The 22,555-nt window shown below is 39.7% G+C and overlaps 1 protein-coding gene across 1 annotated transcript in view; it reads right to left on the bottom strand.

Annotated features, from left to right (window-relative positions):
* Window positions 1-6,061: 6,061 nt before the first annotated feature.
* The window catches only part of PKHD1 (PKHD1 ciliary IPT domain containing fibrocystin/polyductin), a 269,755-nt gene continuing 253,261 nt past the window's right edge, over window positions 6,062-22,555 (bottom strand). Inside the window, exons 60-65 of the mRNA XM_086744158.1 lie at window positions 21,765-21,900; window positions 19,663-19,750; window positions 15,944-16,051; window positions 12,319-12,474; window positions 11,003-11,137; window positions 6,062-7,045 (exon numbers count right to left, since the gene is read on the bottom strand). Of these exons, the coding sequence (XP_086600284.1) occupies window positions 6,705-7,045; window positions 11,003-11,137; window positions 12,319-12,474; window positions 15,944-16,051; window positions 19,663-19,750; window positions 21,765-21,900 (964 nt within the window). The 3' untranslated portion in view covers window positions 6,062-6,704. The remainder of the gene's footprint in view (window positions 7,046-11,002; window positions 11,138-12,318; window positions 12,475-15,943; window positions 16,052-19,662; window positions 19,751-21,764; window positions 21,901-22,555) is intronic.

The following is a 22,555-nucleotide window of genomic DNA, read 5'->3' as shown; positions in this document are numbered from 1 at the left end:
AAAATATTTTTCAGTGTCACCTCTTGGGAATAAAGGAAAATTTGGTTTGCATTCAGGGTTTGTCTCATATATGTGTTGTACCTGTCCTAATTTAAACTTCTACATAGTCTGGATAAACAGATATAAATGTCTTCACACAGTTACCAAAAGAAGCAAATTATTTTGTGCTCTATCTGTGAATATCAAGGAAGATAAATTACCATGATTTTGCTTGGTAGAAAGAAACTTGGAATTATAACTTTCCTTTCCTGACAATTTAACCCCTCACAGTGGGCCAAGACTCCCATTCTCAGAGAAATAGAGGTATTAGGACCCACAGCAAAGAACTTCTGATGCCGTTCACTTGGGAATAGTGTTTCAGACTTGAGTTCATCATACAATTTACCATGCAATTTTAGATAAAAGAAGTGGATACTGAATCATCTTCAGACTAGTAAACTACTAAGCCCAGTGGTGGACATAAAGATAAAAAGTCCCGATGGGCAAGTCTTAAAAGAGAGTTGCAATTTATGCTTGAACTAATCATCGTTGCTGTGTCTGAAAACAAGAAGAAAGCATAAGGCATAACAGAATGAAATGTAGCATCCTCCTCCCTGCAATGCACATCTTTTCTCTGGGATTAAAATAAGGTTTGCATTTTAAATTTTCATTTACTAAATAGAAAAATATTTTACTAGGAGGGAATGGTATTAAGGAGAAATGATTCTCTGTGTGCCCTCAGGCCCGGTGAAGACAGGATTTGATTTGCTATGTTAGGCTGGAATCTGGATTGATACACAGAGATGAGAAGGTGTTTAATAAAATTTACATTTCATTTTCTCACTTGACACCAGTCTCCTGTCACTCACCGAATGAAGGGAATACGACAAATAACTTTTGTCAGCACCTAGACATGAAGACACAGTCGAGGGGGGAGGGAGAGCAAGGGTGGGATATTTTTAGCATCATTCCCTTTGATGGCTGTGAGACTTGGCGTATCTTGGGCACCGGCTTCATCTCTAACGTACTTTGTAAGGGAAAGGTGTATCAAGAGGGAAAGCACAAATTAATCCAACCACACCTAACCCCTCCCTGGGGATGGATAAATGACCTACTGGGAAATGAATGAGATGACCTACACCCAAAGCCGCAGAGCATTTCAGCGCATGCTCCATGCTGAGCTTGCCTGTAGCTCCTGTCTCTGACAGACGCAGTCTGATCTGGTTTGAGTTCATCTCCCACAGTGCTGCTGCAGAGATCCTTTTCCACGCCCTCAGTTTGGCCTTGTCACCTGTTTCTGTTCTTCTTTCCCTATGGACCTCAGATAAAAGTGGCTAGTTTTAGCATTAAAGCCTTTCATCCTTGATTTTTTTTTCCACTAGAATTCAGGTTTCTAATCTAGGACACAAGATCAGGGTCCTAGTCAGCCTAGTCTCACTCTTCACTTAGAACCTCAGAGAAATTATTTTTCCTAGAAAAAAAAACAAACCCCTCTCTGGAAACATCAGAATTGCCTCCACTGCTGAGCACAGAGCAACCCTGGGGTGACTATGCTCTTAATTTCGCACCTATGTGCATAAGGTTTAACTGCACAAATCCAGAGGGAAGGAGGTCTTTTGCAGAAAGACTGAGTATATTTTCTCCTTTTTTATGTTCCTGTTTGGTACTACTCCTTATTTTTTTTTTAATTAATTTTATGCCAGATCCCTGCATCCCACTGGACTCCGACAGCACTTGGAAAAGAACTATGTGTGATAAAGAATCTGCGAGACATTTAGAAAGTCAAAGTAAATAAGCATTGCTCACTGTTTATCAGGCAACAAAACCTGAAAAATGTCAACTAAAACGTAAAAGCAATTTTAAAAATGTATTTATTTATTTTTAACATGGGATATAGATAATTCAGTGTAACATGCTCTTCATGCTACACTTTCAGAAAATATTCAGGAAAAACAGGTCCAACCAATGGTCACTAAGAGCAACCACCACTCCCAGAAGTCTATTCTTGCTTAAGGTTCAATGCAGGGAAGGCTCATTTCCTGTTTGCCTTTTTCTTATATTTTTCCCCAAGTATCCAATAGCAGCAGCTCCCAGTATGAGGGTCTGGTCTAATACAATATGGAAGTTATTCAGAGGTTTATGTGCAATCTTCTGCCATGGCCTTTGTTGATAACTGCACATTGAGCCAGACTCATCAGTAACAGGGACTATTTTTCATTAGCTTGTAATGTGAGGAAAAAGCTTTGAATTGAAACATCTGAGGCAAAGTTGACAGCATGTTGGGAGTATTTTAGGAGAAGACGATTCACTGATCTGGAGACCATGGAACAGGAACAGAAGCTCAGATAGAGTCAAATTTTTCTTTCACACTATCTTCCAGTTTTGTTGGCTATATTTTTGCCAAAATGTTCACCTTGAGCATAAAGCTAAGGACAAACTGAGCAATTTATAACATATTATTTTTTAAACTAATTTGAGGGTGTGTGTCTTCTTTTTTTTTTTTTTTTATTTCCTTCTTCCCTACTCCTTTTCTCCTCTTTGCTGGCCAGAATGTGAAAGAGAAGAGAATGGGAAGAAAGTAAGTATCTTCTCAAACGACCCTACTTGAAAAGAGATGTCAACTTGCAGTTTCAAGAATAAAACATTCTCTATGACTTTCTATTTTCCTTTTTGGAAAACTCACTAGTGGAATGGCTACTCCAGTCTCCTTTTCTTCTTTGAAAAGTTTGAAATACTTTGGTGAGATAGTAGAAGATTGGTGGTAGGTTTTTGGTGTCTCCAGACCTGCACGCATACACAAGTTGGAGTCAGTGAAAAGTGGCTCTGATATCTACCAAAGGTACTTCTTATGTTGACCTCATGCCTCTAGGAATTTCACTGTCCCCCACTGCAGCCCCAGGTCCTGTTTTTTTTTTCTGTAATGGCACCTAATATATGAAATCTTGTATCTCAGGAAGCACTTATCTCCTGTCCCCACCCCTTGAAAGCACGCTTCTTTTATATATCAGAGATATCCCTATGCAAACACTCTTTGCTGGTGTATTCTGAAATCTTGGAATGATCCTATGGCATAGTTAGCTTTTGCTCTTGCAATTTTCTTTATAATGTTGATCAACAAATCATCCCCCAGTATTTTCCACATTTCAGTAGGCAGAAAGCTGGAATAATTTCAAGTCCTGGCAAAGGCACAATGATTGCAGGAAAAAAAAAAATTCTAAGATACCTGTGAATCTGCATAATCATCAAGTATCCATAATCAGCCATTAAATGTTGCAGCATGCAGCTTTCTTGATCCAGTGAAGGTTTCCTCTGACAGTTCCTAGTCCACTAAAGAGATTTTTTGTGTGTAATTTCCTTCTTAATAAGGCTATTCACTGCAGAATCAGAAGCTAAGAGAAAAGCCTTCTGACTGGACACTTGCCCCCTTTATTTGCCATTTATACCTCTCATTCTATAGAAATAAATGCCATAATAGATGTCATAATAAATAGGAATTGGGAGTTATACCATATAGAGATGATGAAAGGGTTTATAATCTCGTTGCTATTATTTGGTTTTTCTTTTTTTTTTTTTTAATTTTGTCTTAGGCACACAATTCCTTCAAACCAGACTGTAATTAATTTTACTACATCACCGGTTATCTCTACTCCCTAACCAGGCTTGTCATTTTAATTTTTCACAGGCTTTCTTTTTTTCTATCCTTGTGCCTGTTCCTGTATCTTCGTGAAGTCTCATCAACTCTGGCCCAAAGCCTTAGGCAAATTTGTCTATAATGCACTCCTCTACTTCACACATAAGAGGAAAAAATACCATTCCCACAAAATGGGGGCAGGGAGTGGCGGGGGAAGAAGAATAATTTTCACCATACATTTTCTAGGAATTCAGACAAGCCTATAGAGCTCGGTTAAAAATAAGGCATCCTTTCAGCTACACTCTTATTTATATCAGTAAAGGAACTCAACTGCTATTGGAGATGAGACTACAGAAAATGGTTAGCACGTGGAAACTCCAAATCTAGTAAACTTTGTGATTTTTTTTGCTATGGCTGTGATGGAGCCAAACTTGTCAAATTTCACTGACATTTAACACGACTGTCAAGAAAGTCTTTGGGTCTCGAAGGATGCTTCTGTGCAGGCAGATATAGAGACTTTTGCATTCATTTTGCCTGCAGTTTGAAGGCTTCCTTGGTGTTCAGTGTGAGCAAGTTAGCACTTTGCTAAGCCTCAGTAGATTTGCTGAAGGGGTTTAGTGTCCCTCGCAGAGCTGGCCTGAATGAGGGCTGAGCTAGAGCGTGAGTATTTGCCATGACATGCCTACAGGCTTCTTTGAAAAGCTGAGCTGAAATCCTGCTCCTGTCTTTTAATGTCTCCTCCCAGAAGCTGGACTATGACTGTATTAAACAGAAAACCCTTTTCAGTCCAATCCCTTGCAGCTGGGCTAGAAGTCTTTCATAACCTCAAGTTTATCAAGGTGCCCCATCCCTCATGGGTAACCCACACGTCACTTCCTTCCACTCCATTCCTAACCTGCCCTGCCCTCACCCTGGCTTTTGGAATGTATAACCTCTTCCTATCAAGGGGTATTTCAACAAATTTACCCCTAAAACAACCATGCAAAGGTGGAAACCACTTTTGTCCTAATTATAGCATAAGGATTAAGGAGAACTCAACAATACAAAGACTAAGGGTCTTGAGCCGGATCACCAAAAGTACTGAAGGCAAGACAGTAATGACACGCAGACACCTTACGGGCCAAGCTGGTATTCAAACTACTGTAAAATGAAACTTTCGGCCTGGAACACAGGACTTGTGTTCTCTTTCTTTGTCTTGCCCAGGACACTCTGGAGCAGCTTGCATATGTCTGTTCATCTAACCATACATTCTCTGTAAGAGTGAGAGGATGTTCTTTCCTTTGCTTCTCTAGATGGAAAAATTTTCAAAATAAATCTGGATCTCCATCAGCAACAAAGCAGTAGGATCCAATTTCATCCAAGTGCCATTGCGATCAGTCTGAACCCAATTACTTTTAGAGAAGATACCATCTCATGTTTAATCATGTTCTTCAACCACTAAGTCTCTAGTCACATCTTCTTTCTCTCTGATCACCACAATGATTTTTCTTCTGATGCACAACACAAGATCCTCTAAATTTCTTACTTATTCGGGGTTCAATTCATATTTGCACTAATTTTTCATCCTGCTTTGTTTCACTTTCTCCCCACTTCATTCCCATGCTCCACCACTCACACAGCACTGTGGGAAATCAAAAGCAATAATGCCGCAATTAAAGGGGTTTTTTAGCTCTGCTTATTCCATTAGAGATCTAGACATGCAAGATATTACTTATTCTGTAAACAAAGTATGGATAAATGCAAGGATTATGAATTAAAGGATTAATTAAAGCTCTTAACTTTTTCTAATATGTCTAATTTTTTTTTCCCAAAAAAGAAGCCTCCATATGAAAACATTCAATCTTATTGTTAGAAAGGCTGACCTATTGCACTTAATAATATAAGGACTTTCAACTTCAACTTTCAACTTCAACTTTCCTAAGCCAGAAAAGCTCTTATGTAATAAGCCAGAAGACTAGCTCAGTGTGGAATCAGTCTGATTTCACCTGAAAATGATGCTTATAAACACAATATATTGCAGGAGCCAACAGTGATGAACTTACTTTTGTGCCTAGAGAACTGTTTAGCTTACTGATGAGCATCTGCACCTTAGCTCCTTCAGCTTGAAGTGAACTAGTTTGTGGTTGTTTTTTTTCTTTTTTAAATCAAGGTTTCTTACCTTCCCTTCCACTGCTGATCCAGCCAGAAACCTCATCTCCTTGCTTAAGTATTTTTTTCTGTAGAGGAATATAAATTTTATTTTGTGCCAACAGGCAACCTTGCAACAAAGAATTTTATGGGACACAGAGGGCATAATAAAGTCCCTCATCTTCCAGCTCAGTAAAGCAAAGCACAGACAAATTCTCTGAGCAACCAAACATCAGCTTTATTATTATCATTCATAAAGTGTAGTGTTCATAACAAGCCAGTGATTTAAGGGAGTTAGAAAACAATGACATGGTGAAGACTTAACTCAGCAAAATATTTTCATTAAAAAAAAGCAACAACACAGATTTAACTCAAGACACAATGAAATGGAAGTTGAATACACGTTTGGTTTTCCTCAGGAAAAGGAAAATATTTATGCACATATTGAGGTTCTTTTAATAGAAAAAATGGAAAAATTTCCATATATGTGTATATATGCATACTTACCAATTGGCATTGCTCTATCTACTAAGACTACATCAATGCTGGTATATTAAAGTGTCAGAAATCCAATCATGTGTACTGTTGAATTGTTAGGCTAATCCCTCAAAGCTTTTAAATGTAATCTCAAAGCTAATGTAGGTAGCTGGCTAGAATGCTCCCAAACAAGACCTGAAGCAAGTTTTAGAGATGTCAGAAGGACTATTCTGAACAGGCAGTTTGGATGCACCCACCTTGTTTTGGAAGCTAAGTAACGTCAACATCATAGACATGGCCAGAGTCTCCCAGCTGGCTGCAGAGACAGGTAACAAGATCATTTGTAGATGTGCAGTGTGGCAGTCTGGTTCCCTGTGCTGATATGTGTATGTTTTTCTATGACCACAGAGACAAAAGACTCAGCTTCGCGTCGCCTTCAAGCCAGGAAAAGCTTCCTTTATCAGTGGTCCACCATTCCACATCGCTTCTCTTACACCTCTGCTGCTACCACAGCAACATGTTCTCCAATGTCATTCTGAGGTCTGGGCATCCTTTTGGACTTCTCTCTTTCCTCGTTGTAACCAGTTGAAGGCTGAGGGACATCCTTCTGGCTGGAGCACCCAAGGACTGTTGGCTGCTGAAGTTCCAGAGAGACATCAGGAGATGTTCCTCCATGTAGCTGTTGGTGACTGTTGTTTTTCCTAGCTGAAGATAAGGTGTCTGCATTACCCATGTTACTCCTCTTTCTCAATGACTTGACTTCACGGGGCTGCAGGTTCAGCTCCTCCAGTCTTCCTGTGGCATGGTCCACTGCTCCAGTTCCTTCCGTATCTGTGAAATAAGACTTGTTTGTGCTTTATAATAATTTCAAGTCCCTATCTTCATCTTCCTTACCCTTCTATGTCTTTACTGTATGTAAAAGATATTAATGAAAAAACAGGTATTGTTGGGAAAATAATTTTAACTAGCTACATATTTTAGTTTGACAGAAATAAGTTGTTAAAACTGAATAACCATAAGCTATTGCCACAGATAAGTATACATCAACAAAACCTCCTGGTTTGATACACTAACAGTCCCTAGAGCATCCTCCAATGGTTTTCAAATATTTAAAAAAATGCTTAATAATAAAGAATATACAATGCTACTGGTTAATAAGCTATGTATTGCTAATATTGATAATAATTTTAATAATACACATCTATAAAATACACCAGCCCTCTATTAATCAGGTTATAATATAAGGTAGATCTTTTTATTTTCAACACTTGAATCCTACTCAAGGCAGAGCCTGTAACCTGTAATGCTGTTTCAAAAATGACATTGAAGAAATGCAGAAAAAGGAAAATATATACTGTACATTTTTCATGTGGAAACACAAAATGTTTACATCTTAATAAACCAAACGGTTATCAACGACAGAGGCAGAATCACTTGTAGTGTTACAGCAGATGGCTTCTGAGTTGACAGGGTGTGTTATCACTTCAATGCAAGATTGGCAGTGTGCTTCATCTCGATGCTAAAAACATTTGTAAAATTCTTCCAACCCTCTCCATAAAATGAAATCAGCCCACATCCAAACCTTTTATACTTATTCCAGATTCAGAAGTAGTCCTAGTCCATATACAGGCTTTTGCACTCTGTTCATCAGCATGTGTTGTAGGTCCTTTCCACAAATGATCCCAGAAAACGTGCTGTTACAACTCCTTATTTTCCAGATTTGTCTTTGAATATTAACCCTCAGCAGCCCGCAACATTCAGCCCCATGTCTTCTCAGACTTTCTGCTCAGATCATTCTCTTCTCCCTTTTCTAGAGTTCATTAATTGGAACTCAATTTCCTGGAATAATTTCCTCCTACCTTCATTCATTTTCTACAGTTTCCCTATTTATTCACACTTATGCTCACTTTCCCTGTTAAGAAGTGCTGCTTTTTTTTTTTCTATCATAGCTTTCAATTTTGGGATTGTACCTCTTGGAAATCCGCTGGAAAGTTGTCAGTACATTTTCAGTGATGACACAGGTTTCTGTGTGTAGCAATTTTCCTTCTTAATTGCTGGGTACTCAGCTGTTTTGAAGTACAAATTTTATAAATCACTAAGTTCAGTTTTCTTCTTTATACACATAAACAAGATGATCAGGTCATGATCCCCTATACCAAAGCTTCATGTTATTTTTTGATATGTATTGATACCTTCATCCTCAAAGGTGGCATTTTCAACTAAGAAAATAAGTCTTTTCAAACAATTTTAAATCAATGGAAGAGGCTAAAAGTTTTTGGAATATGAGCAGTTTCAAGGTGAAATACTGCCTTGAGATTTATATGACATCATAATCTAAAATATCCTAATTACTTAAAATTTAATACAAACTATTCAATATCAGTAAAGAACATGATTAACTGGATTAAGTACTAGTTAACAGACAAAGCTCAAGCAGTAATAATACATGGGAAATGATTCTCAGAAGTGGGGATGTGTGGCACTACCAGACACTAGCACTAAAATGGATGATGTTCAGTGCTTCCATCAGTGATTTGGAATTAAAACTAAAATTGATTCTGATGAAATTTTGTAAAAGGTGGAAAAAATGGCAAACTGGTAGAAAGGAAGAAGGAAGAGTTCATCTGAGCAACTTAGGAGCAAGGGATGCCAACCATATCTGTAGAGTGGGAGAAGCGCTTCAGAAACACAACAGTGATTTCTGGGTGATGGTGGCCAAGGGGTTTAGGATAAGGATCAAACAAGCACAATATCTGAACTGACTGGAAATGAAGCTAGGAAACGCAAGCTGTTAAAGGAGACAACTTTTCAATGCTGAAGGTGATGAACCACCAGAACAAATTGCGAAAAGGAAAAAAAAAACAATATGTTCCTCCACCTCCAGGTGCCATTTTGTTAACCACGTGTTACTCAATCAAAAGCTGTTTCATTCAAGAGAGAGAGAATTCTGTGAAGATTATGAGGAGATATTTTGCTACATCAAGGTCAGACAAGGTAGCAACTTGATCCCTTCTCCCCTGCAGTACTGCATATCTACACGTACAGCTTTCTTCCTGATCTGCATCCTAGGCTACATGTTTTGGGACAACAACCTGGACTCCCACCTCCATTGGACTTTACCTTCGATAAGCACCTACCAAACAGAAAGACTTACTGCAGTGATTAATAATAAAGGTTCTGAACACTTAATTGTATTAGAAAGGTGGGATTTCTTATGGAGGGAACAGCTATAAAGCAGAAACTAAACAAAAAGACTACAGCTTTGGTTTCCTCTCTCTGTCTCTCTCCAAAACCAACAGCACTTTAAATAAGGGGAAATCAAACATTAGACATTTCCAAGTCATATGTATTAAATTCACTTAAGATATTGTTATCCCTGTTTAGATTTGAACATATCGGGGAATCTTTTTGTCTTGCAACTATTCCTAAAAGACTTTAAGTGGCTGGATTGCCTTTTCCTGACAAAAAAAAAAATATTTCCATGAATTATTTACATGGTGGCTCCAATCAACACCATACCTGTCAGCCTCCCCAGCCAAAATGAAAGTTCACTATGTAAAGGTGCCAGGGGAGAATGGCAGCCTCCCACTGCGAGTTTATAGACAGAACTAAGTCAGCACGCATTATGTGTCAGAGCCAACATCAGACAGAATCAGATCCTTTGATCTCAGACCTCCACAGGAAGCTTAGATCTCAGACAAATTAGATAAAAAATGAATTTATAGCAGATATGTATCCTAAGGCACACAGCTGAATGCTGTGTTTTGGAGGAGTACAGCAAATATCAAAACACATAAACTGCAGAATTTCCTCTCTCCTTCTCTCTCTCCCTCTGCTTTTGTGATAGATGCTAATTAAAAGGAGATAAAACTCCAGCTCGCCTCTTCCTGCCTCTTATGTAATCCACAGGCTTTGGGAAGGAGGAGGAAAAAGAAATTCCCAAAATAGAGTAAACGGGTGGCTCAGCGGGTTTATCTGAGTGCCCTTAGATCTGCACCATTGGCAGGTGAGACAAAGAAAAAACCAAACTCAACTACTATAAGAAAATTTCACACTTGCGGAGAGGGAAACCAGTGCTTTATGCTGCCAGCCGCATGCCCCCGAGGCTGTCTGCTCTTCCGCGACCTCAGAAGAAGTCGTGTTTGATCAGCAGATGATGAAAAGAGAAGTCTCCAGGAGGTGTGCAAATGAGGGGTGCTTGTGGGAGGGACTCTGGGGAGTACAGGGGGACCCTGAGCAGGGTGGGTTTGGGGTGCTGGCATGGACTCACTGCTCAGAAAGCACGGCGCAAAGGTCCGGTGAGCGGTGAAGGTAGCAGAGACCATACAAATGAGCACTGAGTGGTTTTTCCAACCCCCAGTGTACCTCATTGCAGTCCTCCACAACCTAAAAACTTGTCCAGAGCTCTTCAAGTTATTGCTGCAGCACCTGGAGATCTGGGCAAGGAGAAGTCCTGTTGCTCCAGGCATGCCAGGGACACTGTGGGAATGCTGATCCTTGCCCTGTTCCAAAAACTTTAAGTGCAATTATGGACTCATTGAGCCTAAAGGGAATTACGCAGCTGCCTTCATTGAAGCTAGGATTTCACACAATATATTTAAAAGGAGATAAAATGATAAATAGAAAAACACCAGGGAGGAAAACGAGGAGGTAATGATGTGATAGACCTTCTGAAAAGAAGTGTGCCATTGATCCTGTGCAAATCCATAGTTTGTTAAGACAACTAATTCAACTCTTTTGATGTTTGACTGTTACTAAATTTGGATTATTGTCAAACTGCAGCCTCACCTTCTGCTACAGTTATACCACTTTTATTTTCTCCTTGACTGTAGCAAGGCTGGAGGCGAGCTGCAGGAGGCTGAGCTTGTCTCTGTGGTCCCTTGGTGCTGGCCTGTGGTACATCAGCCCGTTCAGTCCTCGTTTCTGTAAGGAAGCATGCAGTTGCATCATTCTCAATCCATCCTCAGTTCAGCAGCAATTACGAATTCAAACAACAATGTGTTGCTGGTGAATTAACAGATCATCTAGAACTATTCTTTCTGCCCAAAAATAGAGAGAGTTCATACCATCTTGTGTTTTGCCATTAGGGAATCCCCCTGTTCTCTTCAGTAAAATCCTTCCCTACCTTGTCACCATGTTCAGTAATACTAGAAGTTCAGACCTTATTGCAGCTAGTGCTCATAGAGTAATTTAGGACAAAAACCCTTTAGCCTGGATTTGCCAAGTTACTTGAAAGCAAAAGTCTGGAGAAACTAGTGAGAAGGTCTTGAAAGTAGCGGGAGATGCCGTATTAACAGGAATTTGCATTCATTCCTCCACTATGGGTTACCTGTACATTTGACTACGTCCCAACTTCAGTTAGCATATCCAAAAGGCCAAGTTATTGGTAACTTTCAACGTATCCAGAAGTTCAAGGTGCCTGTTTGGCAGTCAAGCTACCAGTTACAGTCACATCCTTTTATCTTCAGTTCCTCCCTTATGCAAACAGCTTTACGCCTTCTGCAGTGGGAAAGCCTCCCTGAGGTAGCTATGTTTGTTTTAACGTCAACATTAGAAAGAAAGTAACCTTAAGGTAAATCAATAGAGGTGTGGATTTGCCTGGGGGGAGAACTCCAGAGAGGCTGCCGCCCTCCCATTACCACTTTGACTGGTGTGATGCTGATGGTGTTATATGGGATGCGAGCAAGGCTGTGCTGCTGTCTCGGTGGCGTTCACGCTGCAGCTCTGTCTGGTCCTTGGTCAGCACCAAGGCTTTGCATAACCTCACCTCAGCCCTTTATCAGGGCTGAAACCATTGAAATAACTGAATTGATTGAAATCGTAGCAAATACTTGCTTCATTTCTCAATTCCTTGTCTGCCCTATAGAGATTTGATTTCCATCGTGTTTCACATACAGTTAAAACTTTTTCCAGCCAGGACTCAGGCATCTGTTAGAGGCACAAAACTGCATAACCCTGAACTACAAACTGTACTCATAATTGCTGAACTTCTCAGAGCTTTCTTTGAGTGCCATTGTCTGAACCCTGTTGTAGTCACTCCAAAGATTTGTTAAATAAAACAGAGAGTCTGCAAGTATAAATTTTGGTGGACATTTCCAACTTACTGTTGCTTTTGCCCTTCTTGAACCAGCAGAATGCAAGAGCGAGGACGAATGCAGCTGCTGCTGAACTCAGTACGACAACAAGGATCATACTGGCCTTCACTCCCACGGTGCCAGGGAAGATGGTAAATGGCTGAGACAGCACAGTAAACTTAGCCCCTGAGAATTTAAAGCAGTCAGAGTTTATTACAAAAGCAAACTCACTGGTTTCACAGCTAAAACACCAGGTTATAGCTTTTCAACAGTGATGCTGCTGTTAAAAATGGATGCAGGAGCAACCCGTAAGTCCATCTATCTCCAGATCCAACATTAGCCAAAAATATTTATTTAGGACTGAGCACCAGGACAAACCACATACCCAACAATACTTCTCCCATGCAAGTTTCAAGCTTCCAGTGCTTCCTGAAGTAGAGGTAATTTTTTTTTTTATATTTAACTATCCTTAATATTTCTTCCATGACTTTGTCTAGCTGACTACCAAACCCAGAAAACACATTCCCAAAGTATCTATTTCTGAGGCCCAAACAAAAAACATGCAGATAGAGAAACTGGCTGGGACAAGAAAGGTGCTAAGTCACACACAGTTTTTACAGGCTATACCTGATTCATATCCATTGTAAATTACCATTACATATATAATTGTAAGCTATGGTGAACCTAGAAACATTCATGAGTATTAAGCTTAAGTCCTTGGTGCAGAAAATTCCCAGTGATCTTGTTAATATTTTCCACCATGTCAATAATGAGCATTATAATTAAAAATTGGCAGAGTCCTTGCTGTTAGCATGGTAAATATTTAGTTTCTTAAAGCAGTTAAGCTTTGGGTAATGTTTTTCAGCCAGAGATCCTACAGCTTTGTGTAAATGAAGTCAGAATCAAGCCAGTCACTACTCATAGTTTCTGCAGTCAAGAGTTCATTTGGTCTTAGTATCTGAGCTTCGAGGACTGGAAGATGCCTGATACTGCCATCTTAAAAAACAGAAGTATAGAGAGTCTTTGGCTTTTTTTTTTGACCACTTACAAAACATATTTTAAATGGAGATGTGCCCAGGAATGACAGGAGTTTGACAAAACTGACTCAGGTACTCCCTTTAGACCAATTTGAAGAATGAGGATTAGTGCAACAACTCATTACCTACCTTACTACCTGATTCATTACCAGTTCTGACCCCAAAATTCTAATCATTTGACAGATGGATATTTCTTTTACTTGTTTGAGTTCCACTTTTAATAAAAATCTAAAAGCCTTTTTTCATCAATTAATTGAAAAAAATCAGGAACAGTGTCTGATGGAAGCTTGGAGACTAGGGTAAGTAGTTGTAAGTACTTTTATCTGAAACTAATTTGATTTGTGTCAATATTGTCCACTTGAACAAAGCAGAGCTTCATCAGAACAGTGTGAGAAGCATGTTCCAATTGGGAAAAATTTGCCTTCAGGTGCAAACACATATGAACTTCAGTTGAGGGGAGAGAAGTAATCTCACAGATATCAAGGAGTCTACACAGACAGGTGTTTAAAGGTGCTTTGCACCACTCTAATAGTTTGCGAGTAGACTGCTGCTGGTTTAAAAGGAAAGTGGATGGATCAAGCCTATTGGGATCCATATCAGTTAAGTGAATATTGTAAAACAAGGAGCAAAGCTATGCAGCAGTGCTATGAATAGTCTACTCTCCCCAGGAGCTACCACTAAAGCACTTGAGATTATTGCATTCAACATCAGCTGCATCTTCTGAGCTGTTTCCAAATTGCAGACTATGCCAGGGCACACACAGAAACCTGGTTATGAAAATATATCCCAAACATCTACTATTTCATTGTTTAATTTTTGCTTCTTTATATCTCAGTCAATAAGCAAATATCTTCAGTAAGAGTCTGGCAGTATAAAAGCCTTTATTCTGTCTCCATTATGATTCCTAATTATAAACAAGCTTCTTTGGTGTCTACTTTTGAAATGCATATTAAAAGTGGTGATTTAGTTGAAGATGATCTGGTTGGAGATGTCCCTGCTCCTTGCAGGGGGGTTGGACTGGATGGCCTTCAAAGGTCCTTTCCAACCCAAACCATTCTGTGATTCTATGATTTACCCAGGTGGTACCTACACAGACTCATCAGCTGTTCACATTGTTACCTGTAAACATCTCTTCGCAACACTCTGACTGGCTAAAAGTTTCATAAAAGGGATCTCTGTTTGACCTTTGCTCAGAGGAAAGCTTTTATGACTTCCCAGAAATAGCTTTCAAAACACATTTCATTAAGCCGTGCTTCCCACTAAAGACTCGGATCCTGTGAGGTGCTGACTTTCCATCTGCTCTCACTGAAGTGGAGGCAATGGGAGCTGTGGGAGATCAGCAGAATACACGCTCAAAATAGACATATGCCCCCCTTTAAAGGCCCACCTCCGAGTACTCCTTGAACCCCAATTCTCCCTTTGCAAAGCCGTGGGCAAGCCACTTGTGACCAGGAGGAGTAAAGGTTTCTCATTAAAAAAAAAATCTGGATCTTCATTTAATCCCAAGATAGGAAGCGATTTCTTGGGTTATAAATCGTGTCCCATGCTATTGTGTGCACCTTGTTATACAATGTCATTCATAAATGTATCAATCTCCATCCAATAGCAGTTTGATCTCCTCTCTCTATTCCTATCTATTAAGATAAGCTGTTCAGAAAAATGCAGTCCAAATGTAACCTTCTTCTAATTTTTTAGCTCAGATTTTTTCATTAGCCACTTCCACTTGGCCACTTCTCCTGTCTGATGTATTTGCCCTCTCTGTTTTTTTCTGTCTGAAACAAGCCACGCTGTCTTGGAGTATTCTGGTTAAAAATACTCAGTCTGTACCTACTCCATTTTGGGATCATCTCTGAACATGTGTAAAGAAAATGATGTTCAGTACTTCAAAGGAGTACTTATTAGGGCTTTATGCTGTGGCATAAACACATTGCCTTACCTCTCTTGGAAATATTTCTATCTGGCCTTCCTAGGCTTCTTTCCACCTGATGGGTCTCAGTTTATATATGTATATGAAGATATCTATATCTGTATCTACCTATACCTATACCTATACCTAGATGTAGATCTATCTATATCTATCTATCTAGATATATAATCATACATCCCAGTCCTGGAGCTCTGAACGTGCATAACTTGTTGCACCCATAAAGATGATCAGATACAGACAAATGGCTGGCGAAAGGCACTATGAAAATAACTGGGAGCCCAGACGGAAAATTTCTGAATATAAACAGGAAAAAAAAAAGAGGGAATGAGAGGACTCAATGTATAGGAAAAAAGTTTGCTCTGGCAGGTTAGCTGATCCTAAGTACCTGATTCCTACATGGGATATGTAGCTAGGGAATCCAGAGAGAAAGAGGAATCTCTCCCTGGCAATACTTCTCTGTACCAACTCATCTTGGTTTTGGGGATCTTGCATGAAAAGCACTGGAATCACCCAGCTCTCTTGCTGCCTGGGTAATGTCGACTTGGACGTGTAACAGAAGTCAGGCTGTTTATAGGTTTGGCATTGCTCCACTCTTTCAAACAAAGCTTAACTCCCTTTTTATAAATTCAGACCACCTGTAACTTTTTAAGTTCAGTTACCAAACTAAGAAAATGCAGAAAATGGAGCTTACCTGGAGGTGATGTGACAGTGAACACAAGTTTCCAGTTTGTACCTGAGCTGGAGACAGCCAGAGTGGAAAAGCTTGCACATCCATCTATGACCTGCGCTTGAGTAAGCCCTGCAGAGTAACAAAAAATTACACTGCAATTAATATCATCCAGATAAGCCCCTCAGAAAGTCCCTATGACTTTAAGGGGACTTCAGAAAGCCTAATTTCAGTGTCCTTTCTGACCATAAACTTTTTGTCTGAACTCAGAAATTTCACGTAGAGTCGGGTCTTCAGACTTACTTGGACACCAAATTCCTGATGGACTGGAGAATCTTAGCTTCTGAACCTTGGTTCCTTGACCTCATTGTGAAATGACATCTGCCATACATGGCCATGTCATGGGGATGAACGCAGATGTTAAGGGGATCAAGAAAAGGTAATGGGAGCTACATGGTTGCACTGGAAATTTCCGAATTGTCATCTTTTTGATTTGATGCATGTCTTGTGTGACTAATTACATCACCAAGGTTAGGAGAGTATCACTGAGAGACTGATATTTTCTGTCCTAAAGGGATGGTCTCAAGGAGCCAGACACTGCAGCTATGGGAAAAGATCTGGCTGTTTTAACCATTTTTTGATTTGTAAGTGGTTCATCTCATCATTCAGACATATTACCTCCCATCTTACTGTTAAATAATTTTCAACCTTTCTACACCCCTCTCAGATGCTTTGAAAGGGATTTAGCCATGAAAAATGTCTGTGGTGGCTGCTCTGTGATAGTACAGGAGAGACTTTCAGCCAGAAACCTGGCAGACGAAAGCTCCATGGGGAGCATTAAAATTAAACTTGGGAGAGTCAGTTTCTCCATCACTTCACCTCTTGTTCTAAGCTATCAGGGAATGCGTTCTGACCCAACATGTACACTTGCCATGGTTGTTATATTTGTAGGCTTTTTAAAAAAAAAAAAGTTATAATTTACTTTGCAATGGAATCTCCATTTTATTTTGTGTATCCTTGAACACCAGCCAAGTCCTGGCCTTTGAGCAATGCTGACCAGGTCTGGGCTTCATTCAGGCTCTTGGAGCGAAGGGGTAAAATCCTAAAGACTGACAAATTTCCAAATGTTGGTTCAGGTGGGGGTGAGAAGTCAGAACTTCCTTAGGATGCTGGACTTGCTCCAGTGATCACAAACACAAACGCAGACTTTTGCCTGCTCAAAGACAACACGTCATAACTATTCACTTTATGAAGCAGGTGCTTTAACATTTTACTGCAGTTAAGCAGCACAGGTGAAGGTATATAAAGTCTGAATGTGAGGAGGACATTTGTACTCTGCCATCCCTGTGCCCAGGATATTGAATAAAGCAGTGAAGTAGCAAGCATCTTTGTGAGACATCTGGCCATCACAAAAGTATGGCAGTGTTCAGCAAGCGGAGACAAAGTTTTTGATGGTAGACCAGACTGCAGGACAATTCCTCTTTGTTTTTATCCCATTTTTTGTGCCTACACCCATATGATACCAACTAAACAGTGCCAAGATCTGTTCTTTGGCACTGAAGAACTGGCATGTCCTGGCCAAAGCTCTTAAACTCTTACAGCCTCCAAACAGAGATGCTGCAATGCAAACTGTCTACTGAGATTACTTCTGTGCTGTGTTGACTTCTGAACTGTGGCCAGAAATTGCCTCAGATGAAGTCCTGTGAAAAGCAGGGCACAATTTAATAATTTAGCAACAGAAATGAAAAAAAAAATTCCCTTCTGCTTGATCCAGTAATATTTAAAGTACTAATATCCCAGCTAGTTTTGAATAACTATCTATTTTCCTATTTTTGTACAGCATCTAGCACACCAAACCCCCTGTTTCATTGTGAGATTCCAGGACCAGCTGTAGCATATAAATAAGCAGTAATTTATGCTCTGAAAAGACTTGGTGGAGATGTGGGAATCTGGATTTCTCTAATTGTTCCAGACTGATCCTGGCTCATTTATTTATCTGCTACGTATATGATCCTCCTTATGACAGTATCTGCCCGGAATACCAAGGCTTTCTTGGCTCTGATACTCACTGTAACACTGTTTTTATAGAGGGTCTTGTCAGCTGTGTTCAAATACTTTATAATCGTCATTTCTAGTCTATGATGAAGCCTGGAGTACTGTACTGTACTTCTCAACAGAGACGATCTCAGCTTTTGGGCACATATGCTTCAAAGCTCAGAATATTACGGATATATATGGGACTCTTCACAAAGATCTCTCAGGCAAGCTGGTATTTAACGTAGAAGCAAGCTAATTTGGAGCTAAACTACTTTCCATGAGGCAGTTTGGCTGCTGTCAGATGAAGCAGCCTCAGTGTGCTAGACGGGACCCATTTCGATTAAATGCTGCTTTCATATGCTTCAAAAGACGAGCACAATAAGGACGTTTGTCAAAGGAAAAACTGCAGCAAACTATTACATGCAGAACATCTGTACTACGCAGTTCTTTCTTTACTGAAGTTTATTGACTATTAATTTGATGCATGTATCTTTTAAAGAATGCGAAGTGCCTTTCTCTTCAGCGACTTTTTTTTCCTTTTTCTCCTCTTCTCCCTCTCTTTCTTTATATCTTTCTTTTTTCTTTTTCTTTCTTCTTTTTCTTTTCCTTCTTTTTGTCTTCCTCTCTTATTTCTTTTCTGTTCCTTGGCTTCTTCCTTCCTTTCTCCCCTTCTCCCTTTCTCCCTTCCTCCCTTCTTTTCTCCCACTATTAGCCAGTACCTTTTCCAATAATCTGTGGTTCATCTAGATCCATGTTCCTGAACCTAAGATTTGTACCACCCTGAAAAAGCATGAAAAACAACAGAAAAGACCAAAGGACCTGTAAACCTGGAACTATGAGGAGGTAGGAAGAATTTTGAATTAACAGAAACATGGCCTGAAAGGGTGAGGAGCTCTGATTTACAGCACAAGTGCCAGTTATTTTGTCCTAGTCTGAACTTTTCAAGTCAAAGCTGGCACACAAATGGCTTTATTGCAAACAAAATGCTTTACCTATAATATGAAATGTCACTTTTCAATGTGTGTGCTGTTTAAATATTCTAGCAATGAAAATTAAGATGCTTTATAATCAATATCATTTCCACTTTCTAGCTTACAAGAATATGATCATCCACAGGTTTTTGGTTCAGTATTTAAACAAGGTTCTATATCTAAGCAAGTTCATAGTCTCAATAACCTCGAGGGAAATACTCACATGCTTAATCATGAGTTCAAGTCTTTTGATTAATGAGGACCAGAAGGGAAACATTTAGATTCCTCATGAAAAACATTTTGACATTAAAGTACGCTAATTACAAACAATAGGCAATTGTTTCTGTCCATACTCGCCCAGATCCTTTGCTGGGACACACAGGTTGTCATTGACTCTGAGGAAATTGCCCCAATTAACATTAGCCGAAAATCAAGTATTAGGCTTTCTAGTTCTTCATTCTTTTCTTTTTTTTTTTTTATTTAAGATATGTCTTTTGAAGATAAACTACTGGATATACTCCCTTTAAGCTATCAGAGCAAGAAAATACTTTGTGTAACTTCTCTTTCTCTAGTGTATGACTGGACAGTTCACCGAACTCCTGCTGAAACCTCTTTTTTCAGCCTGAAGACTAGTTTTCAAATCCAATATTCCTCAGGGAAAACTCCTAAATTTATCACCATCATTCTGCATAGCTGCTTTACCATAACCCTTGCTATAAGAAAGTCCATCCAAACCTTTTAACACAGCCTCGGAGGAGCCCTTGAGGTGAGCTGATACAACCCAGGGTTCTGAGGGAGGCCCCAGTTTGTCAACTCTTTGACCCTGGGAGAAAAAACAAAAGAGAATGAAGATCTTGTCTCTTCAAAAAGAGAAAAGAAAGTTTTGACGACTTTAACAATTGTAGTAAATTTTTAACGATCAGTGGGAGGGCAATTTGCATCCACATGTCACAAATGCCACAAAGCTCAACTTAACTCTTTAAGAGGAGCTTAAGCTCGGTGGAACCAGTTCTGACAACTTCAGGTATCTTTCAGTAAAGTCTGGCAAGGTTTGCTGCTTCACTTGAAGTATCTAGGGTCACATTCACATCACCTATGAGAAGTACCTAATTTGGACCGTGTGGCTTCTATGGCATCTAAGTTCACAGAATCACAGCATGGTTGTGGTTGGAAGGAATCTATGGAGGTCGTTTGGTCCAACCTTCTGCTGAAGCAGGGCCACGTAGAAGGTGTTGCCCAGGATTATGTCCAGAGGGCTTTTGAATATCTCCAAGGATGGTGACTTCACAAGTTCAAGGAAACCGAGTAGATTCAATCTATCTATTTAGTCAGGCTGGAGATTTAATTTCTTTATACACTCAATGAAAGAAACTAGTTTTGATACCTAAATTATCCAGCCATAATAGGTATCTCCTAGTCCGTGTGTATATAAAAATATTTACTTTTAGTTTTTTTATCTTTGGAGGAGCTACTGGTTCTCAAGTCCAGTAGAAAACCTGAAACATGTCTGAAGGAGGGTATGGAACTCAAGGGAAGATTCAATTGTTTAGATATAAGTTTTGTGTGTCTTTCCAGGTAGGCAACAATGTTTGACATCCAGCAGAGTCGGCTTGTGGAAAAGGCTTAGCTTTCTACGGGAGCTGGAGGCCAAATGGTGTATTTCACAGCCTACAACACAATGAGATGCCTACATATAGGAAGCTGAAGTCAAATAGAAAGCTGAAAGTTTTGTGTCTCACAGTTGTAAAATCAGTCTCATGACTAATGGATATACAGAGCTGGCTTTATTATAGAGCAACTTTGTGTTCAGAAATAGTGTCCAGAAAGGTGTCGAAGCTTGGATTTGACACCATGCTCCAGGATTACCACTGTAAAAATATCTTAGCTGGGGGCTAGTTATTCTATGGTCATACTTTTGCCTGTCTAGTAAAATAAGAATGATATCAAAATGGAAAATAGTTTTAAAACAGGAAAATGGACATGAAAATATAAAGGAAATAGAAACATAGCACACAGCCGTGCTACGCACCTGACATTGAGACTGAATCTAGTCCAGCAACCCACCAACATCTAAGGACTCATTGGATCAAATCTGCTGCTTCCAGGATTCATATTAGTACCTCTGGAAGCGCTAAATCACATCACATAGAAGTCCAAGCTTCTTTTAGACATGGTGATCTCTACACAGCACTGTTCTGCATGGTGTGGATTTGCTTGGGCAGATCAGGATATTCCATTATAGGTGACATTGCCAGACTTCATTGTTATGGTGCTGTTTTCACGTTCCTTAACAATATAGGATCATAGAATCACAGAATGGTTAGCGTTGGAAGGGACCATTCAAGGCCATCCAGTCCAACCCCCCTGCAAGGAGCAGGGACATCTCCAACCACATCAGGTTGCTCAGAGCCCCGGCCAACCTGGCCTTGAATGTTTCCAGGGATGGGGCACCCACCACCTCTCTGGGCAACCTATACTAGTGTTCCACCACTCTCATTGTAAAAAAATGTATACCTTACATCTAGTCTACATCTACCTCCTTATAGTTTATCCTTTAAGCTTTAGGAGCAGAAATGAGAAAAAATGCACACAATCATTTCTACAACACTAATCTAACACTTGCAACAAGAAGCTGAAAAACATGAACAGAGTCCATCCTGGAAGATGCTCCCAAAATGCAAATTATTTCTTATTCATAGAGCTATCCTTTACAACATTTATTTATAGAGCTGTCCTATGCCATATTTAGGTCCATGTCATAGCTTTTATATTTCTTGGAAATGTCAAAATCATACAGAATTAATAGAAGCATCCATCCACAGAGGAGCAAATCCTACCTTCCTGTCCAGGAAAATTATTTTTGGCTGTACAGGAAGCTGCTTCTGAATTTCTCCATCTGAGGGCTGCACATGAACGGAGATGTTGTAGGGCCTCACATACAAGCATGTTCCTGGATGCTGTCTGCTTCCATTTCTTTCACATGTAAAGGAATGTTAAAAAAAAAAAAAATCAGAAAATTGATGCTAGGAAAATACCGAATGCTAGCCCCAGAGGTAATTCACATCTTACCTAGGAATGAGATGTTACTTTCTGTTCACTGGATTTTCTACCTTAGTAATGCAGGTGACAATACTTTGTGTCTGTTATGAACAGGAAGAAGCGCTATACCTAACGACTACTAATTTACCTTACCACAGCACTTTGATTCCTTGGATGAGAACAGCATGTACAGAAATACCGAACCGACATCATTTCCAAGGAGATAGCACCAAAGTAATTAAAAAATCCTTTTGTTTCAACCCCCAGTTTACAGATGGAAATTTGAGGAATTAATGAAATAATTTATTTCCCTTGTATCACATTGGAAGTCTGTGGCAGAATTTTATGGATTTTATGGATTCTGCCCCAATTCCTCTCTGCAGTGCATTGATAGCAGTGGAGGCTGCAAATTCTTCCTGTCCAGCAGAAAGATTTCCAATGAACACATTTGAGCTGCTCTAAGAAAAAAGTTTCAGTTCCTCTATACAAGCACAGCACTTACACGGCTTTACTGCATTTCTCTTTATCTTGCCACACCTGTGTTCTTAGCCTTCCTTATCTACGAAGTCTGCATACTGAAATACAGCAG

This window comes from Chlamydotis macqueenii, chromosome 3 (genome assembly GCF_036417535.1).
Source record: "Chlamydotis macqueenii isolate bChlMac1 chromosome 3, bChlMac1.mat, whole genome shotgun sequence".
In the NCBI taxonomy this organism is placed as follows: domain Eukaryota; kingdom Metazoa; phylum Chordata; class Aves; order Otidiformes; family Otididae; genus Chlamydotis; species Chlamydotis macqueenii.
The sequence above is the reverse complement of the archived record's forward strand: the minus strand, read 5'-3'. Positions and strand labels throughout refer to the sequence as shown.